The sequence below is a fragment of the Chelonia mydas genome, chromosome 3, assembly GCF_015237465.2.
Source record: "Chelonia mydas isolate rCheMyd1 chromosome 3, rCheMyd1.pri.v2, whole genome shotgun sequence".
NCBI lineage: Eukaryota > Metazoa > Chordata > Testudines > Cheloniidae > Chelonia > Chelonia mydas.
Window position 1 is genome coordinate 142030094 of NC_057851.1, and position 26699 is coordinate 142056792.

Genomic DNA, 26699 nt, shown 5'->3' on the forward strand with positions numbered 1-26699 from the left:
CTGTAATTATTTAATAGTTTACAAGTAATATTCTGTAATATATTTTGTAAAATTAATGGAATTTTTTGAGATTTCACAGCAACATTAGTTGATCTTTGTCAAGAACTGTAGAGAACCTGCCATTTTGGAGAGTTGAATTATTGCATATCCAGAGTAGTGAGGTGCAAATTAGCAAGCTGCACTTTAACACATTGCAAAGGATACATGTGTCTGCAAGAAAACACATTTCTCATTTGCATTTTCTTATTTTAAGTTTAAATAAAATTCTTTCATGTGCAACTCAAAACTGAAAAAACTACTTAGGCAATATCTAAAGGCTGATCATGAAAGAAATACAGAATGAAAAAACTAAGCAAGGTATGGTGTGGCACAGGAATTGGTTCTATGGAGTTTCAATTGTTTAATAATAGAATGTAGCTTCTTTTTTCCTTGAAATACTAATGTCTGGGGGGAGTGTAGAGTCTTAGGAAATAAGATTTTCACTGGCAGTCTTTCATCATGAGAAGAAATGTACATTGTCCATGGCATGTGGCAATTCATTTAATTTAATCTTCATTCAGCATTTTAATGAAGGTATCATCAGACGATGATATTCTTCCTCTTTTTTTCATTTATATTTGATGTTGCTAAGAAACTTGCTAATTATGCAGCCAAGCAAAAAATCTGATATTTGTCATAATTTTTCTTGGACAATTTCACCTATTAAACTGTGAAGGTGTATGTATCAAATTAAGGGTAACTTGCAACTGTGGAAATTGATGCCTTCCCTAATTTCTAATAAAAGTGGAATGTGTGATTAATGCCATACTAGCAGTTTGAACATGGTTTTAAAAAAATTCTGTTAAACTCCCAGCTAGACCTTCTACCCATGACACATTATTTATGCTCATTTACCTTTTCCTGCTTTGAACCTTTTTCTTATGTAAAAAAGGAAGGAAATTGCTAAGTTTTATCATAATGTCAGCTTCTGGTTGTCACTTGGAAGTGGTAGGAATAATGCATGGTTTTTACAACAGTAGGCTTAATAAGACACTTCAACTGATTGTAAGACTTCTATGAAACATCTGATAGTACACACTGACTAAGAAAAGAATACTCACAATAAAGATAGATTATCTTTGACAAATTGGGCACTTATTGTTTCTGGAATTAAATTAGTATTTTATTATCCTACCATTGTACAAAAATATGTTTTACATTGAAAGTATCTGGCTTTTGTGGTCAAAGGGCCACCAAAAGAATAAAATATTTTGCTACTTACAAAATCATATTGAACGCCCTGACTTTCCCTCATGACTTTCTCTTCTTCCACTTTACTTGTTATGTTAGGTGTGACATTGACTAAGGTATTTTATAATTTTTGGAGCGAGCAATGGGAGCTGAATCATTGATTTATCAGTAGAATAACTGAAAAGCTAATATTACACTGAAAATGTCTTTTGTCCCTTTGCAGTACAGCAAGGACATGCCTAGCACTAGATTTTTCTCTTTAAACTAAAAAGCCTTTAAAAGACACTATGATAAATAGATTTTGTTCTTATTCTCCAAGTATTATCTGTATAGATCCCCACTTCTGGGTGGGCCTATGTAAAGTTGGATCCTCTGTAAAGTAACCTTGGTGCTGCCTTACATGCTTCTATGCAAAATCCAACATTGAGTGCAGGCGTATATAAACTGCTGCTTCCCTAGTCCCATAGGTTTCTTCCAACCACCATAGTAAATGACTCCCTTGGTCCTGGTTCTCCCTGCTCCCCATCCCCCCACCCCCACCCCCCGGGTCATCAGTTTATCAACCATGTAAGTACAGTTTTAGTGTAAACAGTGCATTTGTTTTTCAGATTTTATTATAACTGTATTTTGGTTAGTTAGTAATTATAACTAACTCTGTAGCTCAGTTCCAAGGGGTCAGTTGCATCAGGTTCTGTGTTGCATTGGGTTACCTGCTTTGGAATTCATGTCGTGGTCCGGTTTAGTCCAACCCAAAGGCTCAATCTGGGAAGACGACTTTGTTGATACTGTAAAACCAAAGTGTGGTCAAACAATTGACTAGTTATGAACTATACTTGAGACCAAATAACCAGAGTGAGTCAGGTGTATTAACTGTACAGGGAAAAGGTTCTATATGATACCAGTATCCGAAGAGGAGTCCTGTGCAGCAATGTTACATTCACCTTATGCAGAAGGAGAGCTCCCCGAAGTGGTATTATTTATATGATTTTACAAGTTACACGTTTCTTTACACATCACTAAAATCCAACCCATCAGTTTGTTCCAGTTCCCTAACTTGTTGTTCTGTTCTTATCTTTGTTTTGGATATTAGCATTCTAGGTACTGATCCATGAAGGTACTTCCCTAGCTTGTACTAAGACTCAGAAAGAATGTATCTTGCTTTTGACAAGTTTATCATCTGCTTGTGCCAAATGCTTGCTTCAGCAAATGCAAGGTGTTATGGGATACTTTCCATAAGTTAACAGGCTTGTAATAAAAGTACAAGCCAATTTGGGCTATATAACTGCTATATTAATGCTTAATATGTAAACTCAAATGCTTGGAATATATATTGTGGGTAGTAGTATCAACATAATATATATGTATGTTAGCCAGCATATATTAGTCAACAGACTAAATTCAGGTGGTACCCTCTTCAGAGAATTAGATATTCCTGATCCACATAGCAAGTGCCTGGGCACTTAGCTGAGAGGTGCATTGTTTGTGCTAATTTCAATCTGTAGTCGAAGAAAGTGTGTTAATTGTAATTCCAGTTCTTCCTGATGAAAGAGACTTTGAAAAACTTTCCAGCTGAGTCAGTGTCAATCTCCTCTTGAACTGCCCAACTCAAAGGCAAGGCAAGGGATGGACTGATCTGTGTATAGTAGGTTCTGTACTTTTAGTATTTAAGCACCTCAACCATTAAAGTATTTATCCTCACAACACCCCTATAAGGTAAGAAAGTAGTTTTATCCTCATTTTACAGATGAGGAGTGAGACACATTGAGACTAAGTGATTTGCCCATGGTCATACTGGATGTTTGTGATAGAAACAGGGAATTGAACTTGGGTGTCCCAAATTCCAAGCTAGCACCCTTAACCACTAGATCATTCTTCCTGTAAGACTGAAGGTGCAAAGGCATCCAGGAAGTTTACGAGGTCTAAGAACTAGGAGCTCACATCTGACTGCTTCCTATGCAGTATTGAGAGCATGAAAAAGGGGGGTACCATCTATCCCCTGGCTCCCACTCTGGTTTCAGAAAGAAGTCAAGAGCCTTGATTATCAAGGGGAACAATCTTGAGAGAGTCCTCAGTAAGAGTAGTAGTCACAGGCGATGCCTCATTGCGTCCCACTTCCATTGTGATGGAGTTTTCCCAAGCATCACCATGGATCTGGGGAATGCACTGGGAAGTGCAATCTTTACCCCTTCTTTTTAGCTGTGATTTGTTTTAAGCAGAGCATTATCTTCTGTGACACCTACTAAGTAGTCTGAATGGGAGCTTATTTTGTCATTTATATTTCAGTAGTGCTTAAAGGCCTCGACTAGGTTGGGCCTTGTCTTAGGCAATGTACAAATATTTAGTGAATGACACACACTGTCTCAAAGAGCTTTCTCAGAATGAAAGTCTTGGAACCAAGGACTTCCGGAGTTGACCTCATTACTACTAGGGATGTAGTCTGAGCCTTTCTATCTCTGAAGCCATTAGCTACCCTGGGTTGGTTCCTTCTCCCTCTCCTATCCTATATATACTGCCTAAAAAACTGCCTGATCCCTCAGAGGACATTGGGATGAATGTTGACGATGTTGGCAGCTTTCCCAATTCTCTTTGTCATCGCTAAAGAAGCTAACATTCAGGCTGTCCCCAAAGGACAAAGAATTTCTAAAATCTTCTCTTGAATAGCTGAAATGTCAGGCACAGTTTTTCTCAGTGCAGAAGCGTCAACAACTGTTTGACTTATTGGCCCCTTAGCTTAGAGGGAGTATGGCTATCCCTATAAATTAGAGTCTGGTCAAACCAAACAAGCATCTTTTGGCTAAAACAAGCATCTGTTCCACCTGAAGCCTAAGAAGGAAAATAGGCACTACTAGGTTGCTGCCTATACAATTAGTGGGGAGGGGAGGAGTTGGGAAGGGAAGGAGTAGGGGAGGGAATTAAGTACTCTACACACTGTTTATTCATGGTGTCTGCTATAAATGAGGGGAAAAAAACTCCTCAGGGTAGAGTTTATTAATTTACCCCACGAGGAATAACAAGGAGAAGAGGAAACAAGCAGTGGAGAATATGGCCCCATGTCTGCTGTACTGCAAAAATATTCAGCCTTGAAGTAATTGACAGTGTGCTTAGTAAACTTCTTTAGGAAATTATTTGAGAGGAGTTCTCTAGTTTTACATATCTGTGACCCCACTTAGGGTTTAGAAATCTCTGACAAAGTCAGTGCTAAGAGTCTCGTACCATTAGTAAAAGTTAGGACTACTTTTGTGTGGTCTCTAAAACTGTACATGAACACCAAAATAGGTATAGGGTCAGATTCTGGCTCCCACCAGTGTAGGGGACAGCCTGAATGCTGATGCTTGAACTCTAAAATCACAAGAGCATTATTGGGAGTTTTAGTACCACCAAAGGTGGTAACCTCAAGGGGACGGTAACTATGGCCTTGCCCCTTTCCACACTAGCTGATGGTCCATGGCCAGCTCTGGGGAAGAATATGCTGCACAACTGACATTCTTCCAGACATTTACTCGCTAATACAAGTTCTGCCTACCTGTGTACTGTTCAGGCAGAAAGTGGCACTGAGTGGAGATGTAAGTGCTACTCTTTCCCCTTCCACCCGACCCCAAACACATTCTGCTCTATGAGGGCAGTGGCTTTAAAACTCATGAAAAGCCCTATGTATTGTATCTGTTCTTTTCCTGATTAGAAAATAGTTGTGTGTAAATGTATGCCCTGTGTTGCAAATACATCTGGGATTTCTGTACGGTCAGGGAATTTAGCTACCATTTTACTAACTGTCAGTATTTTAGCATCCAGGAAAGTATTGTATTTAGGTTTTTGTTTAATCTTCAGCCATATAACACAAAATACCTAAATGACAATCTTCTCATCTGCATTGGGGTTTCTCAATCTGTGGATTGTGACCCAAAATTGGGTAGCCAGAATGCATAAAAGGGTCGTGGGGCTGGCTGGGCTTAACTCCCCTCTTGGCATTGCAACCCTATGCACGAGGTTATAATGCCACTCTCAGAAATTTTGGTCCAGCCAGCCCAAACCTGAGTGCCATAGTGACCATGGAGGTCAGAATGCCCAGAGCAGGATGCCAAGCCCAACCAGCCCTATGGGACAGGAGCTGGGAGGGAATGAATCGTAGTGCTGGCAGATTCTCTAGTAAGTACTGGCCCCTTAAACTATCCTCCGCCATGTAATACCCTCTCTTTGTACCGCATCCTGCTGCCCAGCCCCACTCCACTTTACCCCCCAAATTACCAAATTTCTCCCCCAGACCACTTTGCACCCAAATCCCACCCCACCCCTTACTTTGCCCCCCATGGACTGGGGGGGGCCCTGTATTTTGGGGGGGAATATCTCAGCTCACTGCTGTTCCCCAGCTGTTCACAGCTGGCTTCAGTGTCTGTTCTGAGGCCACCCACCCCCTTGTTGCAACCCTGCAGAGGGTTTGGGGGTGAGGACTCGGTCTGCGGGCTTCTGGGGGTGGGGCTCTCTTGGGGTCATGATAGGCTATCAAGATTTGCAAATTAGCCCCGAGCCCAAAAAGGTTGAGAACCACTGATCTACATGACATTTTTAGGTCAAAACTCACAGCCTTGCTGTTCTTAAAAGCATATGGTGGTTGGAAGCCAGTGACTAATTTTTTTTCTTCTTCTATTGTATATTTTCTTACAGGTCATACATAAACATTTTTACTTGAAGAGAGTGGAAATCATGGCCCAGTGTGAGGAGTGGATAGCAGATATACAGCAGTACAGCAGTGACAAACGGGTAGGCAGGACTATGTCTCATCACGCAGCAGCTCTTAAGGTGAGGCATGCTAATATAACCACAGGTAACATGAAGCAACAGTTCACTTTAACGAACCTATCCTGCATGTACGAGTACAAGCAAAAATAGCGATCTCTAATAAAAAAAAAAAAAAAAAAGTTGAAACATGATTGAAGCTTTAAAATAAACTGTAAAACTGACCGTCACAATGCATCTCTTGACGATTGTTTATGAAATATTTTACAAATGGAATTTATTTCCTTTTTATGTAGTTTGTTCCATCCCATGCAAGTGTGAGAGTTTAATTTTCTTCAGAAGGCTTTTAGAGCAGTTTGGTGTTACTTTGGGATGTACGGGATATGATAAAATTGTACTGTAACCAGTCTGCAGTACAGATTTAAAGGGAAACTTTCCAGAAAACAAATGCCTTTCATAGATAAAACCACAAACAGATAAGCAAATAACTGTATATTTAACATCTAACATTCCAATGCAATTTTACAGTGTTCAGTAACAAAATATATAATACTTAACAACTTTTGTTTTTTGTTTGGACAAGAGCAGAATTTGTGGCTTTACTACTGGGGAACACTTTTTCTGTTGCTAGAATGACATTCTTTCAATGCAACTGAGTTTTAAAATGAGGGTCACTGCTTTTTATGGTGAACAGATTAGAGCGGAGGTGGGCAAACTACGGCCTGAAGGCCATATCTGGCCCGCGGGACTGTCCTGCCTGGCCCTTGAGCTCCCAGCCGGGGTGGCTAGCCCCCGGCCCCTCCCCTGCTATCCCCTCTCCCCCACAGCCTCAGCTCGCTGAGCCACCAGCGCTCTGGGCGGCGGGGCTGCGAGTTTCTGCTGGGCAGAGCGGCTGCGAGAGCCACTGGCCTGCCCCGGTGCTCTAGACTGCACAGCGGCATGGCTGGCTGGCTCAGGCCAGGCAGCGTGGTTTCCAGTCCTGGTGCTCTGAGAGGCATATTAAGAGGGCAGGGAGCTGGGGGGGGAGGGGTGGATAAGGAGCATGGGATCCTGGGGGGCAGTCAGGGGATAGAGAGCGGGGGGTTTGGATAGGGGATGGGGTCCCAGGAAGGGGCGGTCGGGGACAAGGAGCAGTGGGGGTTGGATGGGTTGGGGCTTTTGAGAGTGGCAGTCAGGGGGCAGGGGCCAGGCTGTTTGGGGATGCACAGCCTTCCCTGCCTGGCCCTCCATACAGTTTCGGAACCCCGATGTGGCCCTCAGGCCAAAAAGCTTGCCCACCCCGGATTAGAGGAATATCCTTTCCACAATGTTTATATTATATATCTCTGTAGTATGTGTTTTATCATAACGTTTTTATTGATGGTGAGTTGTAATTATCCAAACTTTTCCTGCTGTGCCCAGCACCAACTATGAGCATGGATAGTACACAGTTGTGATGCACAGGAGGACAAGCCAGGACACTTCCACTGCTGCCCTGCTGACCCCAAATGCCCTGCTGCTGCAGATTGGCATCCCATTGTCCCCTTTCCTCCACCCTCAGTAGAACTCTGCGGATATGTGAATTTCTGCAACCATTACTGTTGCTGGACTAAAAGAAAAGGAGTACTTGTTAGTCTCTAAGGTGCCACAAGTACTCTTCTTTTTGCGGATACAGACTAACATGGGTGCTACTCTGAAACCTGTTGCTGGACTGGTCAACAGCCACAGAAATAGTTTTCACCTTGTGGGAGACCATTTTTATAATAATTTTTTCCTGGATATTATTTGATTGATAATATGCATCAAAATTACTTTCTTAGAAGAATTGTGAAAAGTAATGATGTTTTAATCAATATCTTAATATCTGTACATACAGCGTCACACAGCTCAACTCCGGGAAGAGCTTTTAAAACTCCCCTCCCCTGAAGGCTTGGATCCAGATTCTGATGATTCCACCGAGAAATGCAGTGCCACAACGAGTTCTGAGGAGACGATATTGCATGACCAGGTTAAACCTAGCAGCAGTAAAGACATCTCCAGTGATTTCAAATTATGAGTGGCATTGACATGGACTTTACAGATACAGAGGCTTTGAAGCACAAGCCAAATATGTCAATATTTGTATGTAAGAAGCTAATTATGTAATAGGTAATGAAATTGAAACTATACTATGCCCTTAAGGATATACAGTTTAATTCAAGATGATCTTTTATTTACCTGTACAACAGTGTAAACTTTTTTGTGCTTTTATTTTTCAATTGTGAGAACCACTGATTGGTATGTTTAAAAAGTTATGTATACAAGAAATGGATAAATCACTGATATATAAGGGAAACTACCTTAGGAAAGAATGTTTACTGAATGTTTATTATTTTTTTTTTTACTTGTAGAGTGAGGGCGGATGTAACAAAGAATATATATTGGTCATTCTTACAGCTACTATTTAAAGTCAGAAAAATTTTCACTGAATTTGATAGATTTTACGTTTGGCCATATCTTCATGCTCATATTTGATTTCTAAAGAAAACCTCCTGTATACTTCAATAAAAGTTAAATGGACATGCTCCCTCTTTTATGATTTACTGGTACATTTTTTAAATGATCTGCCATAAAATACGTTATAGCTGAAGACTTGCACTTGTATGACTGAATTATTACAGTCAACGTATTTAATTTTATGCTTACTAATTCTAAAATGCAGATTAAATAAATGCACATGGTTTTACCTCATGCCAACATCTGGACTTCTGAATTTATCTTTTATTAGTTGTTTTGTGCAAACTAATGGTATTCCAAAATTTGTCTTGATTGTTTTAGGCTATTCTGGAAGTAAAGGATTTTTTTTTTAAACTGAATTGTCTGATTTTACATAATAAAGTCGTATGTATTAATTTATTTTTAAGCATTGACAAGGGCTAAGGATATGCCATATAGGACTGCTACATTCTACAGTTCATACTGTTTAGGTATATTTTCCATTTTATACTTGCATGCATACATCATAAAAAAATCAGTTATTGGCTGGATTAATAATTATAAATCTTGCTTCAAACACAACATGCACTGCTATTGGTTCTTAATTTTCAGTAGTCCTTAAGGGACAAATCAAATCATACTGGAATTGCCTTAGATGACAGTTAGTAAGATAAGATATGTAATATTACATTGATTAGAGACCGGCAGTATTAACAATATTCTAAATGAGGCAAGAAACAAAGTCCTTTCATCTTTTTCTTTTTGTTTTACTGTTTATAAATATCAAATTTGACTTATTTCAACTTTTTCTTTGTTTTAAAATGTATCATTTCTAATAATTAAAAATGCCAGCAACTTGATGTCATGTCCTTATGCTGGTGTTCAGCAGAAATGTTAAATATTGTGTGTTATAAGTCTGCAGAGAACTTTTTGGCTGAAACAACCTGGTTTTCTTTTTAAGAGATGTTATGTTAATCCATAGCCTGTCCTGATTGTACATAATTGTCAAAATACTTACTGGACTTCAAAGTATCAAATTAAGCAGGCCTATTTGTTACCTTAGGGAAATCCTTGTAATTAAATATATTAAGCAAAACAAGCAGGTGAACATTGGAATATATTTACATTTTGCAACAGTTTGGTAAAATTCTCCTGCCTGGATACTATCTTACATCTCCTAGTCCTTTGTTAGCATTCCACTTCATAGTGTAAGTTTCTCTAAAGATTGGTATCTACTTAAACAATACTTTTTCTTATTGCATGAGGTTAATTCTTCTTACATGCTTCAAAATTAAATGAGTCCCACTTAGTGGAATCCTCCATGTAATGGAGGGCCAGGTGGTCTAGTGGGTAGTGCACACAATATCACCTGTCAGCAGGGAGGCCTTTCAGTCCAGTTCCTCACCTGAGGTTTAGCTTCTTCTCAGGTTGCAATGTCCTCACCCTCTTCTTATCAAAGGGGGAGTGAGATTGGAATATGGCTTATGCCCCTCCAGCAGGCTCAGACCCAGAGCCCTATGAAAGTCAACCGTGTCTGGCACCAGAGTTACCTTTCCTGGGTCACTTCCTACCATCTGTCTCTCCTCCACGGCTCTAAGTCCAATACAAAGTAACAAAAGAAAAGATAACCAAACCTTCAGCATGAACTCCTATTCCACTCGGGGAGGCTTCTTCAGCACCCTTGTCCAGGAGCCCTCGCAGTAGGTCTGTCTTCCTCCCCCTGAATGAGGTGCATTTAAGCTTCCTCTCTAGTTAGAGCACGCTCTGCAGGTCTAGAGAGGCAGGGCTACTGGGCCTGCCCAGTGTGAGGTTTGCACACCTCATCACTTTCCCATATCTCTAGCAATTACCTTAGGCTTGCACAATCCAGTTAACTATATTTTGTATTATATTCGTGAAGCAAAAGCTCTAATTAAGTCTGTAAAATAGCTTCCATTATATATCTCCATTTTCAGATACAAATAATTTTTCCAAAAAAATATTCCTTTTGGGCCAAAACTCCACACAGATTCTCAGTTGGATTGAATTGTGACTGCTTCAGCAAAGCCACTCAAACTATCACAAACTTAGCCTAGCTGAGGATCTGTTTCATGAAGGTAAATTATCTAATGAAAATGTAAAGTCCTACTCTCACTAACCATAATTTATTTTAAATATGTAACTTGCACCAATTTGACACTAAGTGGGTGGGCAAAATGACTGACCCTCTTCTGGTGGATACATTTTTGCACAGGGGATATAATTCTGATCTCACATGCTGATGTAAATCGGGAGTAGCGCCACTGAAATCAATGCAGTGAAATTACATAGGTGTAAAACCTGTGCATGTGACATCAGAATCAAGCCTCTAAGAATATCCAATCAATAGAAATTATACTATTTTTGTACTCACCATTGTATGACTGTTTTACTCCAGTAATTATATTGTATTTGACTTTGGCCCAGTATTGCAACTGTTGGCAATGATACAGCGCTATCTAATTTTGAGTTCTTTGACCTAGTTTGAAGGTGGTGTGAAGTAGTAAAAAGTGCATCTTCACATTTCTAAGCATCAGTACATGGGAGTGAGCTGATGCATTATCAAGCTATAAAATCATCATGTTTTGCAATACCCATGGAGCAGTCAAACTCCTTTAATTAGTTCCCAAAAATAAGTTCTCCATGCTCTTTCATTAGCATACCAGCTGCATAAACTAATGAGGTCAAAATCTTTTCCAAAACAAGCATTTCTTTATCACTGAGTTGTACAGACACAATAGAACAATGTGGTCCTTAAAGTCTTCACATTACAGTTACCTAAAATGTTAATCTCTCTTAAATTAACTCAAAAGATCTTCTGGCTAGTGTTGTACCAAAAGAAGCGGGTTCTTCTATATTACAGAGGGAAATTTTCAAAATCACCCAGGGTACCCAACTCCCATTTGTGTCTTTGAAAATGTCCCCCATAATTTGTAGTCCTACTTTTAGGCCAATCTGCTCATCATTCACTACTGACAGATCTACACTATATTGCCTGTGCTTTCTTATGGTGCTCTTTGAATTCTGCAGTCACCTTGCAAAAAGGCGAAAAGTTTGCACCAAGCATCTTACCTTTACTTATCAACACAGCACTGGCATGTCCTGAGGTTTCATGTCCTATTTCCACAAACATAATGCCAAGCTTTCTCATAATAGCACAGCCTAGAGTAGCCATAAGACTAGCAGAAATGGTTGAGCAGCCTAAAAGAGTTTGCTTCATAAAAATAAGAGCAATAATTTCATTTTAAGATTTTTGCATGGAACAAACATGCTCCACCAAATATGAGGTGGTTTTCAAGCATGTGTGTGACTTCAGCTTTTTGATGATGCCTTTGTAGAACTCACTAGTTCACTTTTGAATTCCAGTCAGTGTACAGAGTTACACATCACTGTGCAGAGCATCCTTTTCTGCACCCAGTCTACTGCTGCCAACTTAAGTAAGAAAAATACAGGTTGGAAATACAGCCAGCAGCCTAGGAAACCCATAGCAGCTGGATATTGGAACAGTGGATACATGCAATATTATTTAACAGGTCTAACTCTGTTTCACAACATTAGGTTTAGATGCATAGATGCAACTAACAGCTGAGCGAAGCATAAAAATGCTGATTGTGTCAGGGTCTACACTAGTTCCTGTTTTTCAGCTGCTGACAGTGAGAGAACTGGTGCAGATAAGGCTCAGCCATGTTTACTACCATGTCCAAAACCTTGCTCTGAACAGGTAAAACCTGAGTACTAGTATGGACGGAGCTTTGAGATCTACAGATAAAAAACATTTTACAAGAGCTAGCTATTTGTACAGCTATCATTACTGCAACCATAAACGAGTTATATATTAAGCAACACTAGCTTTTTATCTTTAAAACATGGCAAACTCCCTATGTGAAATTGTGTAATTACAATATAGTAAGTTGGTCTGTGGATCAGCAGCAGCCCTCTGTAGTGGTCGGCAGCAAGTGGGCTGACACATAGTTAAGCTTCTCCTTTGCATGTGCTATATTGCTTTAAAAGAAACTTAAAATATTTTGAATTCTTCCTAATTTTTCTTTCCCATGTAAGCAATTGCTGCAGTTGTCACAAAGGTGTAACTTGAACACCAATGTGGGAGGAAATGGTCTGCATGCTCACCAGTGGATGGGGAGGTAGTCCACACTATGTAAAATTTCTGAGCTCCTCTGCAGCATGCTATTCTGTGACATTAATTCTTCAATCGGTTTCAGAGTGGTAGCCGTGTTAGTCTGTATCAGCAAAAAGAACGAGGAGTACTTGTGGCACCTTAGAGACTAACAAATTTATTTGAGCATAAGCTTTCGTGGGCTAAAACCCACTTCATCGGATACATGCAGTGGAAAAAACAGTAGGAAGATATATATATACACACAGAGACATGAAAAAATGGGTGTTGCCATACCCACTATAACGAGAGTGATCAGTTAAGGTGAGCTATTAGCAGGAGCAGAAAAAAAACCTTTTGTAGTGATAATCAGGATGGCCCATTTCCAACAGTTAACAAGAAGGTGTGAGTAACAGTATGGGGGGGAAAATAAGCATGGAGAAATAGTTTTACTTTGTGTAATGATCCATCCACTCCCAGTCTTTATTCAAGCCTAAGTTAATGGTGTCTACTTTGCAAATTAATTCCAATTCAGCAGTTTCTCATTAGTCTGGTTTTGATGGTTTTTTGTTGCATTACCACCACTTTTAGGTCTGTAATCGAGTGACCAGGGAGATTGAAGTGTTCGCCAACTGGTTTTTGAATGTTATAATTCTTGACGTCTGATTTGTGTCCATTTATTCTTTTACGTAGAGACTGTCCGGTTTGGCCAATGTACATGGCAGAGGGGCATTGCTGGCACATGATGGCATATATCACATTGGTGGATGTGCAGGTGAACAAGCTTCTGATAGTGTGGCTGATGTGATTAGGCCCTTTGATGGTGTCCCCTGAATAGATATGTGGACACAGTTGGCAACGTGTTTTGTTGCAAGGATAGGTTCCTGGGTTAGTGGTTCTGTTGTGTGGTGTGTGGTTGCTGGTGAGTATTTGCTTCAGGTTGGGGGGCTGTGTGTAAGCAAGGACTGGCCTGTCTCCCAAGATCTGTGATAGTGATGGGTCATCCTTCAGGATAGGTTGTAGATCCTTGATGATGCACTGGAAAGGTTTTAGTTGGGGGCTGAAGGTGATGGCTAGTGGCGTTCTGTTACTTTCTTTGTTGGGCCTGGTCTATAGTAGGTGACTTCTGGGTACTCTTCTGGCTCTGTCAATCTGTTTCTTCACTATTTCCCCATGCCTATTTTTGCCCCCTACTGTTACTCACACCTTCTTGTCAACTGTTGGAAATGAGCCATCCTGATTATCACTACAAAAAGTTTTTTCTTTTTCCTGCTGATAATAGCACACCTTAACTGATCGCTCTTGTTATAGTGGGTATGGCAACACCCTTTTTTCATGTTCTGTGTGTGTGTGTGTTTGTGTGTGTATACCAGTATCTTCCTACTGTATTTTCCACTGCATGCATCTGATGAAGTGGGTTTTAGTCCACAAAAGCTTATGCTCAAATAAATTTGTTAGTCTCTAAGGGGCAACAAGTACTCCTTGTTCTTTCTACTAATTCTTCAGCGTTGTTTTGAAAACACACCCCTACCTGTCAGTAGTTTTTCAGTAGCACAAATCAACATAATTTTAATGTCTCCAGTTGACATTTTTAGACTCGAGGAAACAAAACCATTATCAACGGGAGTGGGAGGAAAAGAGGCTAAAGACAGTATCCTGTATACAGTTCAGACAAATAAAATGTCAAGTATGTGTAGAATGAAGACATATAGAAGAAATTAAAGTATTCAAAAGAGTTGCATATGTCATAGAATTTAGGTGGGCAAAATGAGAGCATCCTTTTTTTTCAAGTACAAAACTGAAATTAATTTTAGTGGTCTTACAGAAGCATTGCTCCAGTGAGGAACAGGTTTCAATCCATATCAATTTCCAGGACTCTATGTTTTCTGTGGCACAATGTCTATCAGGTCAGATATCTTGCTTCAGCTGTCACCAATACCTGATAATTAACAAATAGGAAAAAGAAAATCATAATACGTTGTTTTCAATTTCACAGTGCAGTTGATAAGAGGTGTGTGGGGGAAAAACCTTTCTGATCCTCATAAGTGATCTATTTATGTCCTAATGTAGGAGCCTTGATTAACCTTATTATTAACTTAGCCTGTGTCCTATAAATATTATTTGTAGTTTTAAAACTATTCAACGTTAATTTAAATTCAGTCACAATATGCTACTTATTGATTCCCTGTGATGCTGAATTCCATAGGTTGATTTTATGCTTTCTAAATCAGTATTTCTTTTTACTGGGTCAACATTTTCTATTATTTTGGTTATCTTTTCCCACACTTTTGCTTGTGGATTTTTTCCTATATCCATATTCTTGCATAGGGAACTTGTTCCCATTTGTTAGTTGTGATTTTCATTTGATTTTTCCTTTTGGCTTTTTCTTATGTTGTTTGTTGTATTTTTAAAGTTTTTTTCCTCTGTTGGGAGGTTTATTCTCCATCAGCTAGTCAGTAGCACAGCAAAATTTGATTGGAATGACAATTCATCTCCCTGGGATATTAGCTGTTCTGGAAACAGAAATAATAAATTTAAAACATTTTTCAATAGAAATGAGGCAGATTTTTCCATATTTTAGCACCAGGAACAAACATAATTCAGTGAAGCTGTTTCAGATAGATGTTCATAATTTATTATTGCTCTTTTCAACCAAATATCTTGTATTCAGACAGACAAATTGTCACAGCAGAAATACATCAGTGCTTGAATTGTGGTGACGACTTGTCTTTGACAAAATATTGTGCTCTACTTAGCCTTTGTGATTTTCCATAAAAGGTACTGTCATTGGGTGAAACCTGCAGACGCCCAGATCTGAGCTTTCCAAAAGATTGCACCTACACACTTTGTCAGGGTTCCTTCCTCACTCTGAACTCTAGAGTACAGATGCGGGGACCCACATGAAAGACCCCCTAAGCTTATTCTTACCAGCTTAGGTTAAAAACTTCCCCAAGGTACAAACTTTGCCTTGTCCTTGAACAGCATGCTGCCACCACCAAGTGTTTTAAACAAAGAACAGGTAAAGAGACCACTTGGAGATGTCTTCCCCCAAAATATCCCCCAAGCCCTATACACCCCCTTTCCTGGGAAGGCTTGAGAATAATATCCTAACCAATTTGTTACAAAATCATCAAAGACCCAAACCCCTGGATCTTGGAACAATGGAAAAAAATCAGTCCGGTTCTTGAAAGATTTTATTTAAAAAAAAAAAAAAAGGTAAAAATTATCTCTGTAAAATCTGGATGGAAAATACTTTACAGGGTATTCAGATTCAAAACACAGAGGATCCCCCTCTGGGCAAAACCTTAGTTACAGAAAACAGGAATAAACCTCCCTCTTAACACAGGGAAAATTCACATAAAACAAAAGATAAACTAAACTGCCTTGCCTGGCTTAGCTATACTGGTTGCAATATTGGAGACTTGGATTAGGATGGGTTGGAGAAGATGGATTTCTGTCTGGCGCCTCTCAGTCCCAAGAGAGAACAACCACATAAACAAAGAGCACAAACGAAAGCCTTCTCCTCTATTCCCCGCCCTGCCCCCCCCCCCCCCCCCCCCCCCGATTTGAAAGTATCTTCTCCCCTTATTGGTCCTTTGGGTCAGGTGCCAGCCAGGTTAGCTGAGCTTCTTAACCCTCTACAGGTAACAGGATGTTGCCTCTGGCCAGGAGGGATTTTATAGCACTGTATACAGAAAGGTGGTTACCCTTTAGAAAGCTGGCTAGATTGTCGGGCTCAACGGTTAGTGATCAATGGCTCCATGTCTAGTTGGCAGCCGGTATCAGGTGGAGTGCCCCAAGGGTCGGTTCTGGGGCCGGTTTTGTTCAGTATCTTCATAAATGATCTGGAGGATGGTGTGAATTGCACCCTCAGCTAGTTTGCAGATGACACTAAACTGGAAGGAGAGGTAGATATGCTGGAGGGTAGGGACAGGATACAGAGGGACCTAGACAAATTGGAGGATTGGCCCAAAAGAAATCTGATGAGGTTCAACAAGGACAAGTGCAGAGTCCTGCACTTAGGACGGAAGAATCCAATGCACCGCTACAGACTAGGGACCGAATGGTTAGGCAGCAGTTCTGCAGAAAAGGACCTAGGGGTTACGGTGGACGAGAAGCTGGATATGCATCAACAGTGTGCCCTTGTTGCCAAGAAGGCCAATGGCATTTTGGGATGTATAAGTAGGGGCATTGCCAGCAGATCGAGTGACGTGATCGTTCCCCTCTATTCGACATTGGTGAGGCCTCATCTGGAGTACTGTGTCCAGTTTTGGGCCCCACACTACAAGAAGGATGTGGAAAAATTGGAAAGAGTCCAGTGGAGGGCAACAAAAATGATTAGGGGACTGGAACACATGAGTTATGAGGAGAGGCTGAGGGAACTGGGCATGTTTAGTCTGCGGAAGAGAAGAATGAGGGGGGATTTGATAGCTACTTTCAACTACCTGAAAGGGGGTTCCAAAGAGGATGGATCTAGACTGTTCTCAGTGATAGCAGATGACAGAACAAGGAGTAATGGTCTCAAGTTGCAGTGGGGGAAATTTAGGTTGGATATTAGGAAAAACTTTTTCACTAGGAGGGTGGTGAAACACTGGAATGGGTTACCTAGGGGGGTGGTGGAATCTCCTTCCTTAGAAGTTTTTAAGGTCAGGCTTGACAAAGCCCTGACTGGGATGATTTTAATTGGGGATCTGTCCTGCTTTGAGCAGGGGCTTGGACTAGATGACCTCCTGAGGTCCCTTCCAACCCTGATATTCTATGATTCCCTTTATATTTATGACACCCTTAAACAAACAATCCAAGATTTATTGGGCTAGTTTGACTCTAGAGCAGTGAAACCCAAAGTGCAATTTATATACCAAGTGTGGTGTATTGGAGTTCTATAATACAGCCCACAGGCACCTTTCTTTTTAATAGAGGTACAGTCCAGAGAAAATGTAAGTCCGCGCATGCAGTGTTCCATCTTGATTAAGAGAGAGCATTTCACGCTATGACCAGTCAACTCTGCAGGCTATATCTCCACAAACATGCTGCAATCTGTTCTTTTTTTATACTTGTTACAGTAGGGGCAGCCTTTGCATTCTTGGAAAACTGCAACCTGGCTTCTCTGGTTGGTCAAAGTCTGGATCTCTCTACATTAGTGCTCTTTCCCTCCCCCCCCCCCCCATGTTGCAGGGATGATATATAATGGACTCATCCTCAACATGTCTGAAAAGATTATGTAAGTGCCAATGCTACTGATACTTCTGTAACTCGTGGTAAAATTGCTGACTGTGTATTTAAGATTCTTTGGTTAAAGTTTGAGCAAGGGGCAGGTTCCTCATCTTGACATCAGCTATCATGACCTGTTTTTTTTATTAGTTCTGTCTGAGTGCTTCATAACTGGGCATTAGCAGTGTTTGACAGAGAAACTTCAAGTCCAAAGAAGATCTGCCAAAGGTGAATGAAAAGGAGCATCTGTGCCCCAAAACCCAAGGCACTTAGCAATGAGAAGGCTGGCACAACAGAAGCAAGGTAACTTTCTCAAAAAGAAAAAGAAAAGGAGTACTTGTGGCACCTTAGAGACTAACAAATTTATTTATCCGATGAAGGGAGCTGTAGCTCACGAAAGCTTATGCTCAAATAAATCTGTTAGTCTCTAAGGTGCCACAAGTACTCCTTTTCTTTTTGCGAATACAGATTAACACGGCTGCTACTCTGAAACCTTTCTCAAAAATGCTTCAGTAACTGGTTTTGTTAACTTTCAGTGAGAGTTAGGTTCCCAAATGCCTGCCTGACTTTTGAAAAATTTATCCCGAGTCTCAATGAAAGTCAATGGGACTCAGGATCCTTTGTATCACTAAAGTCACTTTTCAAAATGGAACTTAAACACTTTGGAAAATTTTACCTCCAATCAAATTCACTCAAGTAGAGGTGGACCTGGACAGTGGGAGTTCAGGGTAAATGTCCTGAGAGAAGACGGTAGGGTATTCCTGGGGAGCTCTGAGTCAGTTGTAGCAGTGAGGCTGACCTTCAGCTCCCTCCCTCACTTTGTACAGCTGGGTGTTGGTGCAGCACCGTGGATCCAGCCCATCCTGTGATTTCCTATTGGAAGGGAACTGCTGTGCAGTTGTAGAATTTCAAAGCAGCGTTTCTCATTACTAAATCCTGGATTTCCTTCTATATTAATGTCAATGCTCCCAGTAACAGACATGCCTAGAAGGTTGCTGCTAACTTTGAGAAGTAAAAAGAAAAAAAATGAGATCAATTAAATTATTTAGGGATTTAATTTTCCTTCAGCTTTGTTCCCTATTTCTTTCTGAATCCCTCTTTTTTTTCCTGTGGGGATTTGGATTTCTAGACTGTAAATAAACTGAGACAAAGTTCTTTGATTTGTATATTATGCTTTTGTTATAAATTATATTAAATAAATTTGAATTCCTGTCCCTCAGGGCCTAAAATAATTGTGGTGAAAGTCATGCACAGAGGCAAAGGAAGTTGATAAAGTCTTCAGGGTAGTGGCCAAACTTTACTTAAATAGGGATTCATGAAGATAAATGGACAGATTCATCTGTCAAGGTTACTGGAGCAATGAGTGACACACATTTTTGTGCATAGAAGCAAATCCTTAATCAGCCCTTTCTCAGGCAAACTCTCAGTGAAGTCAATGGGAGTTTGACTAAACAGCAGCAGCTGATGCCAAGAATCAGTAGTGGGGTCACGGAAGACCCCTGCCACCTTCAAATCACCCCTGGCTCAATGGACCAACCACCACTACACAGCCTCCTTTCAAAATGCCTCTCTACACCACAAACCCCACCCCTTGCTATATCCACAGCACCACCTTCACTCTAATGAACCCTACTGCCTCCTCTCATACCTCCAACTGGCTCTCCTGGTGGCTTCAGACCATCTGTTCCACAGTCATCCCCACAGTCATACTACCTAGCTGGAACCCTTTCATCCACCCTTGCTCTCCTTCCTCTCCTGCCTGACTCACCTGTTGCCCTCTCTTATTCAGTTCCATAAAACCTTTGTGTCAAGTCTTGTGGGGAAGAGAGGCAGTTGCATTCCAGCAACGAAACAGGGACCATGTGGACAGTGCTTAGAAACAGAAAATTAAAGGAAACCAGAACCCACAGCAAAAACAAGGCTTGTGGATTGACTAATTCACCCATAACGGGCTAGGGAGACTATTATAACCTGGCTTGTTCTCCTCTTGCCAATCTGCTTTTACAAGTATCCCCTCCCTTTACCCTTCTGACATCATTACAAATTGCTGCACAATGCAGTGCAGACTGATTTAAGTCAGTGTAAGCCCTGGAATTGTGAACCTAGTTTTATCACAATGTGGAGATCAAGAAACTTTCTGCAGCCTGTTTAAATTTTTGTGAAAAAAATATTGTTTCCACCTCTTCTGATACAGGGTTGAATGGAATGAACATACTCAGCAGTGCAACACAAGGGACTGGCAGTCAGTCCTTTGCCTAGGTGTCCTATAATACTACCTGCTCTTTTGCTGAAGCCTATTCACTGTTCATAAGCTGATGCTGAGCATGTTTTCTCTCACTTCCAATATATTCATTTCAGCCTCCTTGTGTTGCTTCAGTTAGAATGGTCCAAATTCTACCATGAAAACAAAAGAAGAAAAATACATGGTTCAAATGTGAAGAAAAATTATCCCTACAGAAACTGATTAGTCAGCATTTCCATCTTGTGCAGCTATTGTCATAAGTCCTTCCCAAAGCAATTTAGAGAAGCAGTCAGTCGGCCTGATCTTGATACTCATCTGTGGCTAGCAGTTTAGCCATCTCCAACATTCCTGCTCTCTCACGCTGAGGCAAAGGGTGGATTCCCTAATAGTCTTAGGCCTTCTCTGTACCTGGATTTTTACCACCCAGTACACCTGCACCAGTGCAAATGGCTAGTGTAGACACAGTGCAGCATAATTTGTACCAGGGTAACTTATCTTGTTTGAAACCAAGGTACTCACAGAAATGTAGGACCAGGAGCAGTTACCAAGTCCATCCCCTCCGCTGCTGCAGGACCAAGTTAACTTAGACCATCCTTAACAGGTGTTTGTTTAACCTGTTCCTAAAAACCTCCAATGATGGGGATTCCACAGTCTCCCTTGTAAGCCTATTCCAGAACTCAACTACCCTTTTAGTTTGATTTTTTTTTCTAATGTGTCTAACTTAAATCTTTCTTGCTGCAGATGTCTTAACATATCTGAAAACTGTTATAAGCCCCCCAGTTTTCTCTTCTCAAGACTAAACAGGCCCATTTTTTTAACCTTTCCTCAAAGGTCAAGTTTTCTAAACCTTTTATCATTTTTGTTGCTCTCCTCTGGATTCTCTCCAATTTATTCACACCTTTCCTAAAGTGGGGTCAGTGTGGAAAAGTAATGAGCCATTGAAAGGAGACCACAGGAAAGCACTGGTTTAGCTTTTGATGAGGATCTCATATGCTTCAGATATTCAGAGAGTGATGGCCAAGAGGTAAGTAAAGCCATACTTTCCAAATGTCACCCCATTGATGAGGATAAATGGAGACATGAAGTAAAAGTGCTCAAGATAGCAGGTGTCACTTTCACATCTGTGTTATGTACTGGAGTGTGCAACCACCTACCACTCTTTTGCATCTGTTCTTTTGCGGGAAGTAGTTGGTGTGATATTCTGTACCTTGGGGGAGCACCCTGTAACCTCCATATTCCTCATCTGTATATAATTGTGATATTGCCTATAAAGCATGCTGTGTGAGATATCAGGGAAAAGGTTATGATCGGCTGAAAGTCAATGTTCTATCTAAATATGCATATCTTTAGTGCATATGAAGTTATGAGATTGTGTTGTACGGTTTTCACTAAGGGCATGGCTACACTTGCAGATGTAGAGCGCTGTGAGTTAAACCCGCCTTCGTACAACGCAGTAGGGAAAGCTCTGCAGTCTGTCCACACTGACAGCTGCAAGCACACTGGTGTGTCCACATTTGCGGCACTTGCAGCGGCATTGGGAGTGGTGCATTGTGGGCAGCTATCCCACAGAGCACCTCTTCCCATTCTGGTGCTGTGGCTTGTGGGAAGGGGCGGGGAGTGCAGGGCATTCTGGGTCCTGTCCCAATGCCCCGTGATGCATCGGTTCGCATCCCAGCATTCCCTTTGCTTCCGTCCATATTTGGCACCATCTTTCAACAGTTTTTGTACTACGCGCTCTGTCTTCCCTTTCGGTCTGCGGGAACGGAGCCCGAACTGCTGAGGAATATGTTAATGAGTCTTGCCAGCGCGTCACTTTTGGCAGTCGAGTTACTCCTTAAGATCCAAAGTGACAGTGAGGATTCCGACGATATCGACTCGAGTAACACAAACGACATGAGTTTGCTTGTGGCATTCACGGACATGCTCACCACTGTGGAACGCCGCTTTTGGGCTCGGGAAACAAGCACTGAGTGGTGGGATCACAGGTGGCTATTGCAATCTGGAAGCTGGCAACTCCAGACAGCTACCAATTAGTCGCTAACCAGTTTGGAGTGGGGAAGTCGACTGTTGGAATCGTGTTGATGCAAGTTTGCAGGGCCATTAGTCACATCCTGCTCAGAAGAACCGTGACTCTGGGTAACGTACATGACATTTTGACTGGCTTTGCACAAACGGGTTTCCCTAACTGTGGAGGGGCAACAGATGGGACACATATTCCAATTCTGGCACCAGCGCATCTAGCCTCCGAGTACGTTAATCGGAAGGGCTATTTCTCTATGGTTCTCCAGGCGCTTGTGGATCACCGTGGGTGTTTTATTAACATTAACGCAGGCTGGCCAGGAAAGGTGCATGACGCACACATCTTTTGTAACACTGGCCTGTTCAGGAAGCTGCAAGCTGGGACTTTTTTTCCCAGACCAGAAGATCACCGTAGGGGAAGTCGAAATGCCCACTGTGATCCTTAGAGACCCCGATTACCCTTTGATGCCGTGGCTCAGGGAGCCTTGACAGCAGCAAGGAGTGGTTCAACAACAGGCTGAGCCGGTGCAGAATGACTGTGGAGAGTGCTTTTGGACGTTTAAAGGGTCGCTGGCGCACTCTATTTGGAAAGCTGGACCTGGCCGATAGCAGCATCCCCACGGTTATATCCGTGTGCTGTACCCTCCATAACATTTGTGAAGGGAAGGGTAAAAGATTCACTCAGGCATGGAACTCGGAGGTTCAACACCTGGAGGCTGAATTTGAACAGTCAGAGAGCAAGGCTATTAGAGGGCCCCAGCGCGGGGCTGCAAGGATTAGGGATGCCTTGAAGGAGCAATATGAGGCTGAAAGCCAACAGTTATGTCTGGTGTGGTGTCCTGCACAGGAGTGAAGTGCAGTAGGAATCTGTGTTTGCTATATATGATACACTGACTTGCAGTGCCTGTTGCTTTCCTGGGCTAAGGTTTCTTTTATGTTATGCAATAATAAAGAATGTTTTCAAAGCCAAAAAAATCAATTTATTGAAAAGAAACACAACACAACTGCTTGGGAAACACAAAGGGCAAGGAGGTGAGATGGGGTGGGGTGGGGAACGGTACAATCACAGTTTTGCATATATCCTGTCTGAAATGCTGTGCAATGCATGCTGCACTTCAGGATGGCTATACTGCATGGTGATGGGGGTTGAGTGCAGTGGGCAAGGTCGTAGTTTTCAGGAGTGGGTGGTGAAGCTACAGGTGTTGGAGGCAGCAGGTGGCGGTAAGAACTCAGATGTTGGGGAAAGTGGTTTGGAGGTGACATGGTGGCACAAGGGAAAGAGTTTTGGGGCAAGAGCTGTGGGGTGGTAGTGCTCCGCCTGCATAGCTACAAGCGCCTGGATCAAGTCCGCTTGGCGCTCCATGATGCTTATCAGCCGCTCTGTGCTTTTGTGCCAGCGATCCACATTCTGCTGGCAGACCCTCCTTTCACTCTCCTGCCACTCCTGCACTTTTTTATTTTCATTAGTTGAATGCTGCATGACTTCCTGCAGCATGTCCTCTTTGCTTCTACGTGGCTTCTTCCTGATTCTTTGCAGCCTCTCGGCTGGTGATAACACAGATGGCTGAGATCTCAAGGTTGCATCTGTAAAGGCAAAATGAAACACTTAACAGAGGCAACATTGTTCACACCAGACAGAGCAATGATTCCCCCGTACTCAAGGGCAAGCACAGTCTACAGAATAGCATAATTTGCCTGGCCCAAAGCAAGCACACACAACCCACGGGAGCCCCAAAATGGTGAGTAAGCACAGGGTCAAGCATGACTGATTGTTTCATGGCTGTACTGTCCTCTGGGTTTCTGTACCTTCAGGAGAGCCAACAGCGGCAGGGAGCCCCTATACTGAACACTGTCCCCAAATTTTCCACAGGAGTTCGTCCTGGAAGATCTCTCACTGCTGAGGGTGACCAGGGAAGCAAGGGAGGGTCTTCTACTGCAATGCGGCTTCCACCCTGGTCCATATGCAGCTTGCCTGTGTGCAGCAATGGTCCCCCCACCCCTCACGGCACAGTGGTGCGGACAAGTTAGCCTTACTGGGATGAGGACAACAGTGGCTCTCCTGAAAAACCTGCGCAAGAGCGTTGCCCAAGTTCTGGCTGAGACCTTTGAAGAGATCACTGAGGCCGATTACCGCGATGTGAGAGAGCACGTCAACGCCCTATTCCGCATCTAGGCATGCATGCAGCCCTAACCCTCCTCACCCCAAGAGCCCACACCGAATAACTTCCTTCCCAAAATAAAAGCTGCTCACTAGGAACCTCCTCTGGTGTTTGTCCTTCCCCAAGCACCAGCCGCCGCAACTGGCTACCTTCCTCCTGGATTGAGAACAGCTCCTGGCTGCATGCATCTAGAGATTCCGAGGTGTCTTCCTCCACCAGAGCACCCTCACTCCCGCTTTGCTGCTGCTCCTCCTCCTCCTGCCTTGTTGCACTGGCCTCTGAGGTGTCCAGGGTGGTACTCAGCATGGAGGTGGGGTCGTCCCCGAGTATCGCGTCCAGCTCTTTGTAAAAATGGCAGGTCGCAGGGGCAGCACCGGAGCTGCTGTTTGCCTCTTGGGCTTTGCGGTAGGCATTCCACAGCTCCTTCACTTGAACCCTGCACTTCAGTGTGTCCTGGTCCTGGCCCCTTTCCAGCATGGCCCTTGATATGTGCCCGAAGATATCGTAATTCCTGCGGCTGGAGCACAGCTGGGACTGGACAGCTTCCTCCCCCCAAACACTGATGAGGTCCAGCACCTCACCATTGCTCCATACTGGGGATCTCCTGGTGCGTGAAGGCATGGTCACCTGGAAAGATTCGCTGAGAGCACTCCACGCCTGGCTGAGCAAACAGGAAGGGGATTTTCAAAATTCCCAGAGAATTTAAAGGGTGAGTCTGACTGTTGGTTACCTTAGGGCAGGGCAGTAGAGTTCAAAGTGATGACCAGAGTGGCTAGAACAGGCATTGTGGGATACTTCTGGAGGCCGATCACAGAGCAATAACAGACCAGGGCGTCCACACTGGTGCCGCAGCACTCCAGTGGTGGTGCAGCAAACGTTATTCCACTCGCCAACACGGAGTACCAGCAGCGCTGTAGCCGCGGAAACAGAGCGCTCTACGTGCCTTGTCAGTGTGGACAGGGAGTGAGCTAGGGCGCCTGGGGCTCTTTTATTGCACTGTAACTCACAAGTGTAGCCAAGCCCTTAAATATGCTGTGGGTTTGGGAGGCACCCAGATAATAGCTGTACAGAGACAATGACAAGGGAGGTAACAAACACCCAGGTGGGTGCTGTTGAACAGACATCACTAGCCATTGTCCAGCAAGGGAGCTACAATGCAATGACTCACCTGCATGAGGCCACACCAGGAGAATTGCTCAACCTTGCCTGGAGACTCAGCAATGCCCACCAGACATGCCTGGACTTGTATTCTCCAAGCGCATAGGACTGAGGATATAAAACAGAACACAGCAGGCCCATGCTTCATCTTTCTCCTGCCCCCACCTATACTGCAAGCAACAAGGACACTGAGAAGACTGAAGACTCCAACAGAGGAGACTGGCCCAGGCTTCAAGGGTGAAATCTGTACTATGACTGCAATATCCAGTGGGATTAGAAAAACTGCTTAATCTAGATGTTGCCCAGTCTAATAGGGTTGAGAGTTTAGATTGTGTGCTTATATTTTATTTTATTTTGGTAACTAACTCTGATTTTTTTGCATGTCACTTAAAATCTATCTTTTTGTAGTCATTTGTTTAACTGTTTATCTTTACCAGTGAGTCTGTAGGGGGTGTGGCAAAACTGCTCAGGTTTGCAAAGGCTGGTGTATATCCACTTTCTATTGATGAAGTGGTGAACCAATTAATAAATTTGTGCTGATCGTCTTCAGCAGTGTAAGATGGTATATTCCTGAGATACAGAGCTGGGGGGATTTGGCTCCGGTGCCTTTCTCTGTATGATGCATGAGTGGCTCTGGGAGCATTCATGCAATCGACCTGGGTGTGGGTCTCCACATGCGGTTGTGCTGAGTGATAACAGCACCTGGAGGGATTTGCTGCTGGTCACTAGCAAGGCATTGTGAGAGACAGCCCAGGCTGGAGAGCCTTCAGGGGGCACCCCGGGGATCCCGTCACAGTTGGGAATGGCAAAAAACAGCCAAATGAATTATTCTGTGTTAATCTTCCTTTAGCCACAAAATTGTTAAAGACTGAACTCAGTGCTTCAGTAACCCAAAGAAATGGAAGGGATCAGAAAGTGCTTATCCTTAAAGAAACAATAGGGGACCAGAAAAATTACTATTAGAAAACAAGGTCATGCTAATGGGTAGCACATGGCAGGAAACTGTAAAGTGCAACAACCTGCATGTCAGAGAAGAAGCTATGTCATAGCAACAGAGCATGGGAGACAACGGTAAAACTCCCGACTGACCATTATATATTTCTAGAAAGACAGATACTTTCTTGTGCTGCTGATAGACTTTACATTGCTGAAGGATCCAAGTGAGGATAGTTTCTGGAATTTCACTGCAGGTTTGCACATAGAGAACTGCAATAGAATTGTAAATTAGTTAAAATTCCCTTGCTCCAGAGTACATTCATGTAAGGAAAGATAGGGTAAATCATTAACATTTAATTTGAATAAATGTAATGTGGTCCTTTAAAATACTCCTTTGTAAATTAATTTCAAACAGGTTGTGTTTCCT

General features: G+C 42.4%; 2 protein-coding genes across 2 annotated transcripts in view; one reads left to right on the plus strand and one right to left on the minus strand.

Moving 5' to 3' along the window:
* BIRC6 (baculoviral IAP repeat containing 6) overlaps positions 1-8670 on the plus strand; it is a 322387-nt gene extending 313717 nt beyond the window's left edge. The window contains 2 exon segments of the mRNA XM_037895446.2: positions 5890-6024; positions 7817-8670. Of these exon segments, the coding sequence (XP_037751374.1) occupies positions 5890-6024; positions 7817-7996 (315 nt within the window). The 3' untranslated portion in view covers positions 7997-8670.
* A 3389-nt stretch (positions 8671-12059) lies between these two features.
* On the minus strand, positions 12060-24990 carry LOC122465084 (zinc finger and SCAN domain-containing protein 29-like). Its single transcript, XM_043543144.1, has 3 exons — positions 24271-24990; positions 23555-23603; positions 12060-12192 (listed from the first exon to the last, which is right to left on the minus strand). Exons 1-3 carry the CDS (start codon positions 24797-24799, stop codon positions 12060-12062), a joined length of 711 nt encoding a protein of 236 aa, XP_043399079.1. The 5' UTR covers positions 24800-24990.
* Positions 24991-26699: the final 1709 nt, after the last annotated feature.